The 18,336-nt window shown below is 48.7% G+C and overlaps 2 protein-coding genes across 6 annotated transcripts in view; one reads left to right on the plus strand and one right to left on the minus strand.

The window, feature by feature from the left end:
- The window catches only part of PPP1R11 (protein phosphatase 1 regulatory inhibitor subunit 11), a 28,397-nt gene extending 13,595 nt beyond the window's left edge, over positions 1 to 14,802 (minus strand). Inside the window, exons 1-2 of one of the 2 annotated variants that reach the window (XM_069985814.1) lie at positions 14,622 to 14,802; positions 11,649 to 11,757 (exon numbers count right to left, since the gene is read on the minus strand). In XM_069985814.1, the coding sequence (XP_069841915.1) occupies positions 11,649 to 11,757; positions 14,622 to 14,636 (124 nt within the window). In that variant the 5' untranslated portion in view covers positions 14,637 to 14,802. The other variant, XM_069985813.1, reaches the window with a different exon arrangement.
- Positions 14,803 to 14,965: 163 nt separating this feature from the next.
- Positions 14,966 to 18,336, plus strand: part of MGAT1 (alpha-1,3-mannosyl-glycoprotein 2-beta-N-acetylglucosaminyltransferase) — a 32,675-nt gene continuing 29,304 nt past the window's right edge. For all 4 annotated transcript variants that reach the window (XM_069985805.1, XM_069985810.1, XM_069985804.1 and 1 more), the window contains exon 1: positions 14,966 to 15,194. The gene's annotated coding sequence lies outside the window, so the exon portion shown is untranslated. The remainder of the gene's footprint in view (positions 15,195 to 18,336) is intronic.

The following is an 18,336-nucleotide window of genomic DNA, read 5'->3' on the forward strand; positions in this document are numbered from 1 at the left end:
GTTTCTTCGAACCTTCACGACGGCACCATAGGAGGATGGGTTGTACCCTAGGGACAGGAAAAAGCACGAGAGGTTAAAAGCCCCTCCCTTTCCTCCCAGCACCAGTGCCTTTATAACAACCAATAGCACCACGTGAGTATCATATTAACATACAATACTAGGGAGGGATACTGGTGCCGTCGTGAAGGTTCGAAGAAACAGTCTTACCGGTAAGACTAATCCTATTTTCTCTCCTCACCTTCACGACGGCACCATAGGAGCAATACCAACCATTACTCTTAGGGGGGGACCACAGCCTGTAGCACCTTCCTGCCGAAGGACAGATCTTCCCTTGACTGCAGAAGTAGTCTATAGTGTCTTGAAAATGTGTGGGGGGACGACCATGTCGCGGCCCTGCAGATCTGTTCCAGAGAGGCCGAAGCCCTTTCGGCCCATGATGTGGACATCGCTCTAGTAGAATGAGCTCTTATATTAATGGGAGAAGGTAGGTCTTGAGCTTTATAGGCTTCTGTTATTGAGTCTTTTATCCATCGGGCGATGGTACTTTTTGAGACTTTTTTCCCTTTGTTTTTTCCCTGGAACTGGATGAATAGATTTTGATCAGTTCGCCAGGGAGCCGTAGTTTCCATATACTGTAGGACTGCTCTTCTAACGTCTAGAGTATGGAATTTTTCTTCTAAAGAATTTTTGGGATTTGGACAGAATGATGGAAGGATAATGTCCTGATTCTTATGAAACTCTGTAACTACCTTAGGTAGAAAAGAAGGATCTGTTTTTAAGGTAATACAGTCTTCTGAGATAGTACAATATGGTTTACGGATAGTTAAGGCCTGGATTTCACTCACCCTCCTGGCTGAGCATATCGCGACCAAAAAGACTGTTTTGTATGAAAGAAGTCTTATATTAATGTCTGTTATGGGTTCAAAGGTAGGTTTTGTTAAGCCTTCTAAGACTATATTCAGGTCCCATGGCGGATGAATAGTCTGAGGTTTAGGATTAATTCTAGACGCAGCTCTTATAAACCTTTTGACCCATCTATGGTCAGCTAAATTTGTGTCATAGATTGCCGATAAGGCCGAAACCTGTACTTTAAGGGTGGCTGGTCTAAGGCCTTTAGACAGTCCCGCCTGTAAGAAGTCCAGGATTTGGGCTATGTTTGGTTCTGCCGGAATTGGTGGAGGAGATTTACACCAAGAGGAGAACACCTTCCAGACTTTTAGGTAGATGGAATTAGTTACCTTCTTTCTGCTTTTCATGAGGGTGGATATTACCTCCTCTGATAAGCCTCGGCTTCTTAATATTGTCTCTTCAGGATCCATGCAGACAACTGTAGTTTCTCTGGTTCTGGATGGAGAATCGGACCCTGAAAGAGAAGGTCGGTTACTTGTGGAAGTAGGACTGGCTCCTCCACTGCTAGTGTCTTGAGGAGGCCAAACCAGCTCCTTTTCGGCCAGTATGGAGCTATCAGAATAACCTTTATTCCCTGATCCCTGATCTTCTGGAGCACCTTTGGTATCAGTGGGATGGGAGGAAAGGCGTAAGCTATTTTTACCTTCCAATTTTGTGTCAGGGCATCTACTGCAGTAGGATGGTCTGATGGGTTCAGTGAGTAGAAGTTTGTCACCTTCTTGTTTTTTCTTGTGGCAAACAAATCTATCTCGGGTTCCCCCCAGCGTTCTACTAGTTGACGGAAGATCTGATCTTTGAGACACCACTCCCCTGGATGAACCTGGTGGCGACTGAGAAAATCTGCCTGAGTATTTTCTGTCCCTTTCAGGTGGGTTGCTGAGAGAGACAGAAGATGAGACTCTGCCCAAGTGAATATTTGTTTTGAAACTGACCATAGGGGATTGTGTTTTGCACTGCCCTGGTGTCTTAAGTGAGCTACCGTGGTGACATTGTCCGATAGAACATGCACATGGGTGTCTTTTAAGGTGTTTTGAGCCGCCTGTAACGAATTCCTGACTGCCTTGAGTTCTTTGAGGTTTGAGGAGTCTTTTAAATCGTTTGTGTCCCAAATCCCCTGAAAGAATTGGGTCCCGACTTGGGCTCCCCAACCTGTCTGGCTTGCGTCTGTTTTTACTATTACCTTGGGTTGAGGGTTCCACTGTACCCCTTTTTGTAGATTCTTTCTTCCTTGCCACCAGCGAAGTGATTTTTTCGTCTGGGGGGTGAGGGAAAACTTTTTGTCTAATCCCGAAGGTTTTTTGTTCCAGGTCTTTAGAATCTGGGCCTGAAGTGATCGGGAATGGGCTTGACTCCAAGGCACCGCTGGGATGGATGAAGTCATTGAGCCTAGAACTGACATTGCCTCTCTCACAGACGTCAGTGAGCTGTTCTTTAGTCTCCTGATTTTTGTGAGGATCTTTTGTATTTTTTCCTCCGGAAGAAATGACGTCTGAAGGGTTGAATCTAGGAGGATTCCTAGAAACACTTTCCTGTGAGATGGCACCAGGTCGGATTTGTCGACGTTGATGATCCACCCTAGAGATGTTAGAAGGTTGCGAGTTGTCTCCAGATCTCGTATCAGCTTCTTTTGTGTGTCTGCTATGATGAGGAGATCGTCCAGGTAGGCCACGATATTTATTCCCTGGAGATGGAGAAAAGATATCACCTCTGACATCACGTTGGTGAAGATTCTTGGAGCCGAGGAGATCCCGAACGGGAGAGCTCTGAACTGATAGTGACGAACCTCTTTCCCTATGAGAATCGCAAACCTTAGATATTTTTGGGAATCCTGGTGTATTGGAACATGATAGTAGGCGTCCTGGAGATCTATGGAGGCCATCAATGCCCTGGACGCTATTAGGGGTGTTGTCGTCTGTATTGATTCCATCTTGAACCTCTGATATTTGACATATTGGTTCAATGGTTTTAGGTTTATAATTAGACGGAAGGAGCCGTTGGGTTTTTTTACTAGAAACAAGTTCGAGTAGTGACCCGCTCCTTTCCCCTTTGGTGGAACTAGGGAGATTACTTCCATACTGTGTAACTTCCTCACGCTTTTCACTAATTCTTTTTGTAGGGGATCTGAAGACTGACGTGAGATTGTAAATCTGTGTGGGGGAGGGTGAGTTAGTTCTATTCGGTAGCCCTCCCTGATGATATTTGTTACCCAGTTGTTGTTGGTAATATATGTCCACACATCTGAAAAGTCCTTCAGTCTTCCCCCTACCGGGCCGGTGTCACTGTTTGTCTTGGGAGGACTTGGGGTTGAAAAAAATATTTCTCCCTTTCCCTCCCTTGGAGTAACTCCAGCGGCCCCCTTTCCCTTTACCGCGGTAGTTGTCCTGAAACCTCGGTCTTTTGTACTGCTGTTTCTTTTGTGGGGGTTTCTCTTCTGGTAAGGCCTTCTTTTTATCTGCTGACTTTTCTATAATTCTATCCAGATGTGTTCCGAACACATATTGACCTTCAAATGGTATACCGCACAGATTTGATTTGGCGGTATTATCTCCGGTCCAATTTTTTAACCAAAGCGCCCGGCGGGCAGCATTGGTTAGTGCGCCATCCTTAGCTGCGAATCGGATGGATTCTGCTGTGGCGTCAGCTAAAAATGCAGTGGCATCTTTTAGTAGGGGTAGGGAGTCCACTATTTGTTGTCTCGGACATTTATCATTTAAATGGCCTTCTAGCTGTTCTACCCAAACATGGAGGGCCCTGGCAACGCAGGTGGCAGCAACGTTATTTTTTAATGAGTACGATACAGTTTCCCAGGATTTTTTTAAGAGGCTTTCCGCTTTACGGTCCATGGGATCCTTGAGCTGAGAGGAATTCTCAAAGGGCAATAAGGATTTTTTTGTGGTCTTGGCTACCTGTGCGTCTATTTTAGGAATATCTCCCCACTTAGACGTATCTTCTTCCCCGAAGGGTAATCGTCTTCTAATTTCGCTGGGCACCTGTAACCTCTTTTCTGGTTCTGCCCACTCATCAGTGATCAACTGTTGTAATGTGTCATGGACTGGAAAAACCAATTTCTGCTTGGCTTTCAGTCCCTGAAACATCTTATCTTTAGGGGCTACCTGCTCCTGAACTTGTTCTACACTCAGGGCATCTCTGACCGCTTTGAGTAGGGCAGAGGTGTGTTCTGAGGGAAAGAAGTACTTCCTTATTTCTTCTTTCTGTTCAGTCTCATTATCGCTCATTTCTATTGATTCCTGAATCTGACCAGATTCATCAGAAGACGCGGATGAGTGTCTCCTACGTTTCCTGGATAATGTAGTTTCTTCTGAAGCTGCTACAGAAGCAGAATAACTTGACATGATATCTACCGGTGCATCATTGGATACTACCTGATGGACCGGGGATACCTGAGGAGGGTTTGGGTCTAATGGAGCAGGAGGAGGGGTAGGTGGAGGTAGCGGCAGAGGAGGAGGAGGGAGTCTAGTTATAGATGTAGCAATCTCCTCCTTCATCATTTTCCTGATATCTTCCAGGAATGATGATCTGTCTTCCTTTATGATTTCCCCAATGCAAGATGGGCAGATGTTTTTCTTGCAACTGGATGACAATTTTGCATTGCAGTTCCCACATCTCCTCTCTGGTGCTCTAGGTTTATCCTTCTTAGGATTAGATTCTTTAGTCTCCTAAGGAGGATAAGCAATATATATATACATCAGATTTAAGAAGATGATAACCCAATGTAAGCACCACCACACTGGCTGTATAGCCATAGCGAGTATATATATCTATATATGTATATATGTATATATACCCATATGTATATACCCGTAATATATATCATAATTTCTCCTGCACCCATATACAGATTGAGAGTGGAGCAGATCCTCATGGTAATTTGTACTATCAATGTAATATATCACCCATAGTGGAAGACATGCACTGATTTCAGAGGAAAAAACCTGCAGAGTTTGCATGGGAAGCGTGCTGAATGCAGAGCTGCGCATGCGGAAGCGGCCGAAGCCGGTACACTACTCACAGTTACCGCCGTAGCAGTCTTGTCGGACGTGGAGGGATCCATCACCAACAGCGAGACGATCCGACCAGCTCGCGCTGAAGATTTAAACTGTGCGGTCCCGGAAGTGGAGCGCACGGCGTCTGACGTCATCTCCGGAGCGCCGGTCTTCCACGTCACACGCGGGCGACACAGCGTCCTGACGTCACCAGCAGCGTCCTACGTCACACGTAGAACGCCGCAGCCTCCGCGTCATGCGCCGAGCGCCGCGGCGTCCACGTCACAGGTGAGGCGACGCGGCCTTCCCACAGCCGGGATCCCGTCTGCCCATATCCACCGGTGGGGAGCGAAAAATTCGGGTCCCCCCCTTACTGCCGAGTACCTGGAGACAGTGCGAGGCTCCCCACGGGAAACGACGGAACTGCTCCTCCCTACGGCTGGCCGTCTGTTTGGAAGGAAGGAAGCCTAGGCCTCGATCGATCCCACGGCCATGGTAAGTCTTTTTTCTTCTTAGAGGGGATCTCTCCTCGCCTTCACGCGGATCCCCTCCCTCTCGTGCCTGCCCTAATGGGACAGGAAAAAGCACTGGTGCTGGGAGGAAAGGGAGGGGCTTTTAACCTCTCGTGCTTTTTCCTGTCCCTAGGGTACAACCCATCCTCCTATGGTGCCGTCGTGAAGGTGAGGAGAGAAAAATGTAATTTTTTACACTAAAACGTTGGTGTAACTTTGAATTTTTCATGTTCACAAGGGGTTAAAAGAAAAATAAACGCCTAATCACGTAGCGCAATTTCCCCCGATTACAAGAGTACCCCACATGGGGACACAAAATGCAAAGTCACCGCACGGAAAGCCTCCAAAGGGAAGTAGCGTAATTTGGATTTTGGAAGCTGGATTTGGCCAGAATGGAGGACGAAGGGCTCTCAGAGCCCCCGTGCTGCCAAAACAGAGGAAACGCCCCACAAGTGACCCCAACGAACGCAGGAATCTGTGGTTCGTACGGGGTGGGGTCACTTGGGGGGGCTTGTGGGGCTTCCTGGGGCAGCGCCTTGGGGGCTTGTCATCACTAAATGGTGACAACGATGAGGAAGAAGAGGAAGGAAGAGGGAACGAGGGATTTTCCTCTTCTCCCTCACTGGTTGTCTCAGTATCGGAGGCAATCCAGGCGAATGCCTCTTCAGCCGAGAACAACCTGTGGGCCATTTTTTTTGTTATTTTTTTCTTTAGGATGTCTTCACACACACCGGATACGCACACTGCAGATCCAGCGTCAGTGCATCCTTATGATTGACATACCGCTGCGTATATGTAAGTTAACGCCCGCTGGCCGGAGCATACTTTACCTCCTCCCCGCTCTGGCTTGCTTCGGGGCTCCCGGCGTCTGCTCATACCGCGCAGCCAATCAGTGAGCTGCCTAGCCGCAGCCACTGATTGGCTGAGCGGGATGTCCTGCTGAGAACCCCCGAAGCAAACCAGAGTGGGGAGGAGGTGATGTATGCTCCGGCCATCGGGGGTTAACTTACATACACGCAGTGGGATGTCATTCCTGCTGCGTGTATGTATTCTCATAGGGATGCACTGGCGCTGGATCCGCAGCGGATTTTTCTGCGAATCCGCAGCGTGAAATCCCCTGTGGATCCGGTGTGTGTGAAGACATCCTTAGAGGGGTGTGTAAGTGTTATGCTTTTACACGTGTAAGTGTTAGTGTTTTATGTACTGTTTTTACATTTTATTCGTGTGTTTTTTAACAGGGGAGGGCAGCGAAGAGGGTAAGAGGAGAGGGTGGCAGGGGAGGGGAGAGGGGTGGCAGGACGGAGGGGAGAGCAGAGAGGGTAGGAGGAGAGGGTGGCAGGGGAGAGAGGGTAAGAGGAGAGGGGCGGCAGGACAGAGGACAGAGGGGAGAGGGTGAGAGGAGAGGGGCGGCAGGACAGAGGGGAGAGGGTGAGAGGAGAGGGGCGGCAGGACAGAGGGGAGAGGGTGAGAGGAGAGGGGCGGCAGGACAGAGGTGAGAGGGTGAGAGGAGAGGGGCGGCAGGACAGAGGTGAGAGGGTGAGAGGAGAGGGGCGGCAGGACAGAGGTGAGAGGGTGAGAGGAGACGGTGGCATGACAGGGGAGGGTGGCGGCCGGACGCAGGGGAGGGTGGCGGCCGGACGCAGGGGAGGGTGGCGGCCGGACGCAGGGGAGGGTGGCGGCCGGACGCAGGGGAGGGTGGCGGCCGGACGCAGGGGAGGGTGGCGGCCGGACGCAGGGGAGGGTGGCGGCCGGACGCAGGGGAGGGTGGCGGCCGGACGCAGGGGAGGGTGGCGGCCGGACGCAGGGGGGCTGGCAGGACACGGGGAGGGAGCTGGCAGAACACGGGGGGGGGGGGGGGGGGGGGCTGGCAGGACAGAGGACACAGGGGAGGGCTGGCAGGACGGAAGGGGGGGCTGCAGGATGGATGGGAGCCTGAAAAAATGGAAGGGGGGCTGTCAGCACGGAGGGGGGGGCTGTCAGCACGGAGGGGGGGGGCTGCAGGATGGAGGGGGCTGTCAGCACGGAGGGGGGGGGGACTCACGGGGGGGGGGGCGGCGGATGGAGGAAGAGGAGGACGACGGAGGGGAAGGACGCAGGAGGAGGGAGGCGATGCAGCAGGGTGGGAAGCACAGGGAGATCAGCTGTTCTGATCTCCCTGTTACCGGAGGCGGCGGCGGCAGCTCGAGGGGAGGAGGCACCCGGCACCCTCCAGGACTGCACCGGGCGCCGGGTGCACGCTGCTCCCATCATCTCCTTCTCTGCTGCTGATTATCAGCAAGCAGAGAAGGTGATGATGGTGGTAGTAGTGTGGATCGCCCGTGATTGGCCGGCTGGTGGTAGCCGGCCAATCACGGGCGATCGGGGGGCCGGATCAACGGGCAGGTGATGCCCGGTCACAGCTGTGATTGGTGCTGTCTCTGACAGCACCAATTACAGCTCTTTGCCGGGGTCCGGTCCCGGAAATCCAGCAAATTGCTGTGATTGGCCGATGCGAAGTCATCGGCCAATCACAGCGATCGTCGTCACGGGGGGCAGGGAAAATGCCCCCGATGTGACACAGGAACATGGCTGCTGATAGAATCAGCAGCCATCTTTACCGGAGCGCCGCGCGATTTCGCGCGGCGCCCGTTTAAAGGGCCGGCGTACCGGTACGTCATGGGTCCTTAAGTGACAGGGATCCATGACGTGCCGGTACGTCATGGGTCCTTAAGAGGTTAATTAAATTAATCATATCTCCCCATAGACTAAACAAATTTTATTCTTTTAACCCTTAGAAGACCAATCCAATTTATTTTTGCGCTTACGTTTTTTCCTCCTCGTGCTTAAAAGGCCATAGCACTTGCATTTTCTCACCTAGAGACCCACATGAGCCCTTATTTTTTGCGTCACTAATTTTACTTTCTAATGACAGGCTTAAAGGGGGTACGCCAGTGGGGGGGCACTTTTTTACTGGGAAAAAGACGTCCAATCACCTCCCCGGTTCCAGCGGCTGTTCCCGCATCGCGGCGCTCCGGTGCCCGGCCGCTTCCGGGTGTCTGACGCGGGTCCGAGACGTGACGTCTCAGGTCCGCTCAGCCACTCAGTGAAAGAGGCGGGATCCGTTTCAAGTCCGCTCAGATCCCGCCTTCTTCCCTGAGTGGCTGAGCGGACCTGAGACGTCACGTCTCAGGCCCGCGTCAGACACCCGGGTGCGGCCGGGAACCGGGCACCAGAGCGCCGCGATGCGGGACCCGCCGCTGGAGCCGGGGAGGTGAGTGGACATCTTTTTCCTCGGCCACCTCCTCCCCGATCCCAATAATTTTGGCATTATGTATACTGTGAAACCAGAAAAAAAATATGTGCGATAAAATTTAAAATCAAATGCATTTATTGGGGGGGGGGGGGGGGTCGTTGGTACAATTACAACGATAGGTAACTTGCATGACTTACTTTACTTGACAGCTTTAAAAAAAAAAAAAAAAAAAAATGTTCCTTAAAATTGCTTTATTACCATGCTTATAACGCTTTTAATTTTTGGTCTATGGGGCTGTGTGAGTTGTAATTTTTTTGTGCCATGTTGTGTACTTTCTATTGATACCTTACTTGTGTATATGTAACTTTTTGATCACTTTTTATTACAATTTTTCTGGATTTTATGCACTTTAGTATTTTTTTGCACTTACTCTGTTTACCGTGCAAGATCAGGAACATGATAATTTAATAATTCAGGCAATTATGCACGCAGCAATGCCAAACATGTTTGTTTATTTTTATTTATAAGAGGGGGGGTGATTCAGACTTTTATTAGGGGATGTGATTTTATATTATTAAAAAAAAAACTTTATTTTTTTACACACACACACACACACACACACACACACACACACACACACACTATCTAGAAGTTCCCCTGGGGGACTTCTAGTATAACTACATTGATCTCTCATTGAGATCTATGCAATATAGATATATAAGGAGAAGGGACAGAGGGGTGGTGCAAAGTTAGGGCACAGATATTCTAGGCCAAGACCGTTGGGCACAGGGCTGCAAGTTTAAAAGTTGTTTTTTAGGACAATAACAGCATCGCCTGCCGAATGGACCCCAGAACAGATCTTGGATTAAAAGCAGCTATCCGAAGGTACAACTGGTTCGGGGGGAAGGGGGGGGGGGGGGGCAGATTGTGGGTACAGAGTTGTTTTAAATGTAGCTGTAAGCTTTGACAGCTGCATTTAAACGGTAAATTAGCGTGCACGGCTGTCAGACTGTGCCCGTTAATTGCCGCGGTTCTGGGTTCCAGATAGCAGCTGGGATTGCCGCGGTTCAGAGCAGGGTCATCGCAGTGCCCCCCCCTCTGAACTCCCCTAGCGGCGCCATGACGAACCTTTACATCATGGGTCATCTAGGGGTTAATATATCTTTATAACTAAGATGCTCCATTCCCATTATCAGTTTAGTTGCCCGTCTTTGTACGCTTTCCAGCTCTAGAACATCCTTTTTATAAATCGGATTCCAAAACTAAAGAGCATACTCCAGATGAGGCCGCACCAAAGCTTTATAGAGCGGTAATATTATATCCCTGTCCCCAGAGTCCAGGCCTGGTATATACATGACTATATCCTGCCGGCCTTACAAGCCGCTGACTGACATTGTGAGCTGTTCTGTAGTCTATTATCTACAAGTACAACCAGATCCTTCTCTATTATCTACAAGTACAACCAGATCCTTCTCTAAGAGCGACTCTCCCAGGACATAGAATGCTGCAGGTTATTACTACCCCTATGATATATGATGCATGTGGGTTATTAGCACCCAGGTGCATAACTTTACATTTATCCACATTGAACCTCATTTGCCAAGTGGACGCTCAAACACTGTGTGTCTAAGTCATCCTGTAACATCTGCACATCCTCCATAGACTGTACTGTACTACACAGCCTGTAACATCTGCACATCCTCCATAGACTGTACTGTACTACACATCCTGTAACATCTGCACATCCTCCATAGACTGTACTGTACTACAAAGCCTGTAACATCTGCACATCCTCCATAGACTGTACTACAAAGCCTGTAACATCTGCACATCCTCCATAGACTGTACTACAAAGCCTGTAACATCTGCACATCCTCCATAGACTGTACTGTACTACAAAGCCTGTAACATCTGCACATCCTCCATAGACTGTACTGTACTACAAAGCCTGTAACATCTGCACATCCTCCATAGACTGTACTGTACTACACATCCTGTAACATCTGCCCATCCTCCATAGACTGTACTGTACTACACATCCTGTAACATCTGCACATCTTCCATAGACTGTACTGTACTACAAAGCCTGTAACATCTGCACATCCTCCATAGACTGCACTGTACTACAAAGCCTGTAACATCTGCACATCCTCCATAGACTGTACTGTACTACACAGCCTGTAACATCTGCACATCCTCCATAGACTGTACTGTACTACAAAGCCTGTAACATCTGCACATCCTCCATAGACTGTACTGTACTACAAAGCCTGTAACATCTGCACATCCTCCATAGACTGTACTGTACTACAAAGCCTGTAACATCTGCACATCCTCCATAGACTGTACTGTACTACAAAGCCTGTAACATCTGCACATCCTCCATAGACTGTACTGTACTACAAAGCCTGTAACATCTGCAAGAACAGAAACATTGCTGTTTATTCCATTCGCAATATCATTAATAAACAAGTTGAACAGAATAGGGCCCAGTACCGACCCTTGGGGCACACCACTTATTACTGAGTACCATTCGGTCTAGGAATCATTGACCACCAATCTCTGGGTACCATTATTAAGCCAGTTTTCAATCCAGTTACAGACTAAACTTTTCAAATTCATAGGCTTTAACTTACCCATCAGATGCCTATGATGGACCGTGTCAAACGCTTTTGCAAAATCCAGTTACACTATAGCCACAGCCGCCCCCCCATCCAGGCTTCTACTTCATCTTCATAAAAACATTAGGTTGGTTTGACAGCTTCTGTCCTTAGTAAAACCATGCTGGTTATTACTTATAGTACTTTTACCTCCTATATATTCCTGGATGTCGTCCCTTATATACTATTATCTCCTATATATTCCTGGATGTCGTCCCTTATATACTATTATCTCCTATATATTCCTGGATGTAGTCCCTTAAAAGACCCTCAAATAGTAACCTCACTCCTGGGGTTATTACTGTGTATACGAAGCTCTGCAGACTCTCACATTTAGAGGAGCGCCTTCCCAGATTCTCATTGTCAACCGTGTCACACGTCCACTCCACCTTCTTATCTGGTTTTCTCTTCCTCAGTTTTATGGTCAGGGAGCGTGGCTCCTGTAAGAAGACAGAGGCAACAGAGTCAATGACCTGATGAGAGCGGCAGATCCCCATAGGGCTCCATGTAAATCATAGGGTGTTATCTGTATGAGTGACCCATTCAGGAAATCCACGTCTCCTGATATGTCCTAAGGATCCTATCATCCATGAGAACATCAATGGGAATTAAGAAATTCTATTTATCTAACAGAGATAAAGGACTTATCTGGTCTAGTAGATGCAAAACGGTTCTATCAGACAAAGTGATTTGTCGTTTTCTCTGAATAATGATAAACCTTTGCAAACGAACTGAAATTGTTCACTATAATACACAGAATGATAGACATTAATTACAATCATAATTACACCGATAGATTTATGAACACTTAATGACTTTATGGTCAACTCAAAAGATGCGATCACCGACATAGGAATTAATTATCGTTAAACGATTGATCATTGCTTGCACACACGGTAAGATAATTGCTTAAATTCAAACTGTGTAACCATTTTTTATACAATAATCTAATTGCGTAATAGGAGAGGAGGGCTTATCTAGTCCGATAGATCGCTAATAGAGATGAGGGCTTATCTAGTCCAGTAGATACCTAATACAGAGCAGGGCTTGTCTAGTAGAACAATATACAGTGGTGGGAAAAAATATTTTCCCCCTTCCTGATCTCATAATCTTTTGGATGGTTGTCACAGCTAAATGTTTCCGATCACCAAATATAACAGAACACAAGGAATCCCACAATGCAGTCTGTAAATTAAGGTCTTTATTAATGTTGAGGGAATTTACCATACTAGTGTAGCTCCTCACTAAGTTGGACTTCGGCTGCCTTTGAACTCTGTGCCATGCCGCTCCAGGTGCATGGAAAACTTTCCTTAGACTGGCTCCAGCTTTCCCAGGCACCCGGATAGGAGTGGTATGGAGTTCATTGGCAGACGGCTAACAAGGCGATGCCCAAGACTAGTGACGCACTCTACACTAGTTCAGTAAATTCACTCATCCCTAGTCATTAGTATTAACGTCTGTTTATTAAAAAGTCTGTTACGCTATGGGAATGTGCTGTAGCAGCACCCAGAATACTTCCCAAATATGCTTTTACACCCCCCTCCCTGGAATGTATAATACGAAAAATTACTTTATAAACTTGGCGCCCTGTATGTAAATTGCCCCTAAATAGTCATCTGGGCGTCCGCCGGCAAGCAGTCACTGTAGTTCCGGAGCGGTGATCCCCTCTGGGCGTAATTAGACTGCATAAGTGTGGTGACATTACTGAGAGGCGCGCCTACGTCCTCACTTGCGCAGTACAGCAGGTCCGGTCCAGGCCGCACTGCGCAGGAGCAAAATAGCCTTGAACTCATTGCTGGAATGCTGCGCTACTTCTACACTAGATGCAGCCGCATTTATACCTTCCAAAAGGAGAGGGGGGGGGGGCCCTAACATTGCAGCAGCTCAATGCAGAGACCTAGGCCACCGGGACGCCACGAAAAAGCGTTGGTCACCCCAGTCGGCAACTTCTTAGATAGATCTTGGTATAGGAGGAAACATCCCATCTCCTGCCATCTGCTCCCAAGGGACAGGAACCAGGCTGCAGGGTCTGCCGTCATGGGGGGATAGGAGCCAGTACAGGGAGGCACCTACTGTCTGCAGTCATGGAGACCACTAACCCTAACCCTCCCCCCAGGGGCTATCACACAACTACAACCCCTATCATGTCCTGCTGGCTGCAGGCTCTGCCCCTCCCCCCAGGGCTATCACACAACTACAACCCCTATCATGTCCTGCTGGCTGCAGGCTCTGTCCCTCCCCCCCCCGGGCTATCACACAACTACAACCCCTATCATGTCCTGCTGGCTGTAGGCTCTGCCCCTCCCCCCAGGGCAATCACACAACTACAACCCCTATCATGTCCTGCTGGCTGTAGGCTCTGCCCCTCCCCCCAGGGCAATCACACAACTACAACCCCTATCATGTCCTGCTGGCTGCAGGCTCTGCCCCTCCCCCCAGGGCTATCACACAACTACAACCCCTATCATGTCCTGCTGGCTGCAGGCTCTGTCCCTCCCCCCCCCCGGGCTATCACACAACTACAACCCCTATCATGTCCTGCTGGCTGTAGGCTCTGCCCCTCCCCCCAGGGCAATCACACAACTACAACCCCTATCATGTCCTGCTGGCTGTAGGCTCTGCCCCTCCCCCCAGGGGCTATCACACAACTACAACCCCTATCATGTCCTGCTGGCTGCAGGCTCTGTCCCTCCCCCCCCCCGGGCTATCACACAACTACAACCCCTATCATGTCCTGCTGGCTGCAGGCTCTGTCCCTCCCCCCAGGGCTATCACACAACTACAACCCCTATCATGTCCTGCTGGCTGCAGGCTCTGTCCCTCCCCCCAGGGGCTATCACACAACTACAACCCCTATCATGTCCTGCTGGCTGCAGGCTTTGTCCCTCACCCTCCATACGTCACATTCTCTGCAATGGACAAACACTGCGGACGGAGCACTAACCACGTCGCTCGGGATTATGACGTCACTCACCGGTTGGGCCTCGTTCTCGGTGGTTACGGTACTGGATGAGGCTCCTCCCCCCACCGCCGTCCCCGAAGATTCCGCCATGTCCGTGGAAGCTAGCGTCGTCCTAAGAGTGTACAGAACTTAATACGTCTCCAAACGTTCGCCTGAAGGAGAACAGACTGTCCGACTTCTACTTCCGGCACTCTATCCGTTGACTTCCGGTTCTCACTAGTACCGGGACGGGACTGACGTTGTACAGAGAGGTTGCCGGTGTCTTAGAGTATATAAGCGATGTTTCGTGCGCTCAGTCTTATGGCCGTGGTATTAGATAATGCCGCAGAAGCATTCACTCACGTCAAAATTCGCCATTTAATCCGACTAATATTTCTGCCCGAGACCATCATGGCTGACACGTTAATTATCTATCTGTGACGTAAACCTGAGGGATATGTGGAATACTCTTTCAGTGCCTCTTTATGTCTCCAACATTCTCGGCGTCAGGAGGATGGGGACGCCATTTTACTGGAGCTCAAATTAAGTTCCTAAAAGGTTATTTGGCGACAGTTAAATGGCCGCTGTAAATAGACAGATTGCTTTACATTAGCGAAATGCCGAACATAACCATGTGACTTTCCATGAGCTAAATGGACCAATCCCAGCTCTAGGCGCGTTCCATTAGTTTGCCACACACGGGTAATCCCGCCTTCAGCTGACTAAAATGCTTTCGTATCCCTGCGCCAGGCTCCTCAGCTATAACCCTCGGTCGCCGTCTTGTGAGGGACTCGAAACCACCTGTTACCATAGCGACAGCGTCCTAGTAGCAGCTTCCGGCGGAAGTTGAAACAAGAGGGAGGAGGTGGGGTAGAAAGAAGGCAACCAAGAGGCACAAGAAACCTGAGGCAGATGAAGAAACCACGTGACCCCAGGGTAGGTGATGTTGACGTCACTGGTGGGTAATAGATGTCATACTGTTGTGACGCCATAGTCGGCTTTGTGTTGTGTTCATTGACGTCATCAGCTCCTTGCTGTGGGCTCTGTCACTGCTGCTGCACAGGGTCCTGTATAGGCACTATAAGTCCCAGCTCCTCGGGCCTTCCCTGAAATATAACTATATAGGATAGTGCAGTGTATCTGCTGGATGTTGTAGTCCACTCAGTTCTCAGTTATCACACTCCACACCTGCTGGGTATTGTAGTCCACCAAATCATTTCCATGGTCACTGTCCTTATAACTTCAGCAGGGGATGTGAGATAAATGATTTCTTTCTTAGTTCTCATGCTATATAACAACTATACTTTACTGTATCCAGGTCCAGTCTCCTATATACCAGCTATATAACAGCCATACTTACTGTATCCAGGTCCATTCTCCTATGTAACAGCCATACTTACTGTATCCAGGTCCAGTCTCCTGAAGGCAGCTATATAACAGCTATACTTACTGTATCCAGGTCCAGTCTCCTGACTGCTATATAACAGCTATACTTACTGTATCCAGGTCCAGTCTCCTGAAGGCAGCTATATACCAGCTATACTTACTGTATCCAGGTCCAGTCTCCTGAAGGCAGCTATATAACAGCTATACTTACTGTATCCAGGTCCAGTCTCCTATATAACAGCTATACTTACTGTATCCAGGTCCAGTCTCCTGAAGGCAGCTATATACCAGCTATACTTACTGTATCCAGGTCCAGTCTCCTGAAGGCAGCTATATACCAGCTATACTTACTGTATCCAGGTCCAGTCTCCTGACTGCTATATAACAGCTATACTTACTGTATCCAGGTCCAGTCTCCTATATAACAGCTATACTTACTGTATCCAGGTCCAGTTTCCTGAAGGCTGCTATATAACAGCCATACTTACTGTATCCAGGTCCATTCTCCTATATAACAGCTATACTTACTGTATCCAGGTCCAGTCTCCTGAAGGCAGCTATATAACAGCTATACTTACTGTATCCAGGTCCAGTCTCCTGAAGGCAGCTATATAACAGCTATACTTACTGTATCCAGGTCCAGTCTCCTGAAGGCTGCTATATAACAGCTATACTTACTGTATCCAGGTCCAGTCTCCTGAAGGCAGCTATATAACAGCTATACTTACTGTATCCAGGTCCAGTCTCCTATATAACAGCTATACTTACTGTATCCAGGTCCAGTCTCCTATATAACAGCTATACTTACTGTATCCAGGTCCAGTCTCCTGAAGGCTGCTATATAACAGCTATACTTACTGTATCCACGTCCAGTCTCCTGAAGGCAGCTATATAACAGCTATACTTACTGTATCCAGGTCCTGTCTCCTGGTAGATGCTATATAACAGCTATACTTACTGTATCCAGGCCCAGTCTCCTATATAACAGCTATACTTACTGTATCCAGGTCCAGTCTCCTGAAGGCTGCTATATAACAGCTATACTTACTGTATCCAGGTCCAGTCTCCTGAAGGCTGCTATATAACAGCTATACTTACTGTATCCAGGTCCAGTCTCCTATATAACAGCTATACTTACTGTATCCAGGTCCAGTCTCCTGAAGGCTGCTATATAACAGCTATACTTACTGTATCCACGTCCAGTCTCCTGAAGGCAGCTATATAACAGCTATACTTACTGTATCCAGGTCCTGTCTCCTGGTAGATGCTATATAACAGCTATACTTACTGTATCCAGGCCCAGTCTCCTATATAACAGCTATACTTACTGTATCCAGGTCCAGTCTCCTGAAGGCTGCTATATAACAGCTATACTTACTGTATCCAGGTCCAGTCTCCTGAAGGCTGCTATATAACAGCTATACTTACTGTATCCAGGTCCAGTCTCCTATATACCAGCCATACTTACTGTATCCAGGTCCAGTCTCCTGATGGCTGCTATATAACAGCTATACTTACTGTATCCAGGTCCAGTCTCCTGACTGCTATATAACAGCTATACTTACTGTATCCAGGTCCAGTCTCCTGAAGGCTGCTATATAACAGCTATACTTACTGTATCCAGGCCCAGTCTCCTGATGGCAGCTATATAACAGCTGTACTTACTGTATCCAGGTCCAGTCTCCTGAAGGCTGCTATATACCAGCTATACTTACTGTATCCAGGTCCAGTCTCCTGAAGGCAGCTATATAACAGCTGTACTTACTGTATCCAGGTCCAGTCTCCTGAAGGCTGCTATATAACAGCTATACTTACTGTATCCAGGTCCAGTCTCCTGAAGGCAGCTATATAACAGCTATACTTACTGTATCCAGGTCCAGTCTCCTGAAGGCAGCTATATAACAGCTATACTTGCTGTATCCAGGTCCAGTCTCCTGAAGTATCTCCTGGGTATTGTAGTTCACCAAATCATTTCCATGGTCACTGTCCTTATAACTTCAGCAGGGGATGGGAAATAAATGATTTCTTTCTTAGTTCTCATGTTATATAACAACTATACTTACTGTATCCAGGTCCACTCTGCTATATACCAGCTATACTTACTGTATCCAGGCCCAGTCTCCTGAAGGCAGCTATACTTACTGTATCCAGGCCCAGTCTCCTGAAGGTAGCTATATAACAGCTATACTTACTGTATCCAGGTCCAGTCCCCTGTACAGGGACGGGCTGGGCCGGGGGGCATGTGCCCCCCCTGGCCAGTCTTCCCCACCAATGAGTGGGCCGTTGCCGACCCTCTGCTATAATTGAGACTGAAAGAATAGCGCGGCCGGCCGCCGCGCTATTCCCTCAGTCTCTTCTGGGCCGCCTGATTCCCCCCCCCCAGGAGCCGCAGACGTGCCGCGCGCAGGCACGTCTGCAGGCACCTACATCAGGTCCCCAGCGGTGACGTCACTTCCCTGACGCGCCGATGAGGACCTGAGAACGGAGAGAGGAGCCGCCGCGCTGCAGGGAGAAGCTGCTGCAGACTGAAGATCCGGCCCGAGGAGAGGTGAGTTGTTTTTCTTATTTATTTTTTTTTTAAACCCCTTCACATGTGGCCACCCGGGGGGGGGCTATTCTATAAAGGAGGATGCACAGGGGGGCTATTCTATGAGGGGGATGCTTAGGGGGGCTATTCTATGAGGGGGGATGC

The sequence above is a fragment of the Dendropsophus ebraccatus genome, chromosome 10, assembly GCF_027789765.1.
Source record: "Dendropsophus ebraccatus isolate aDenEbr1 chromosome 10, aDenEbr1.pat, whole genome shotgun sequence".
Taxonomy (NCBI): Eukaryota; Metazoa; Chordata; class Amphibia; order Anura; family Hylidae; genus Dendropsophus; species Dendropsophus ebraccatus.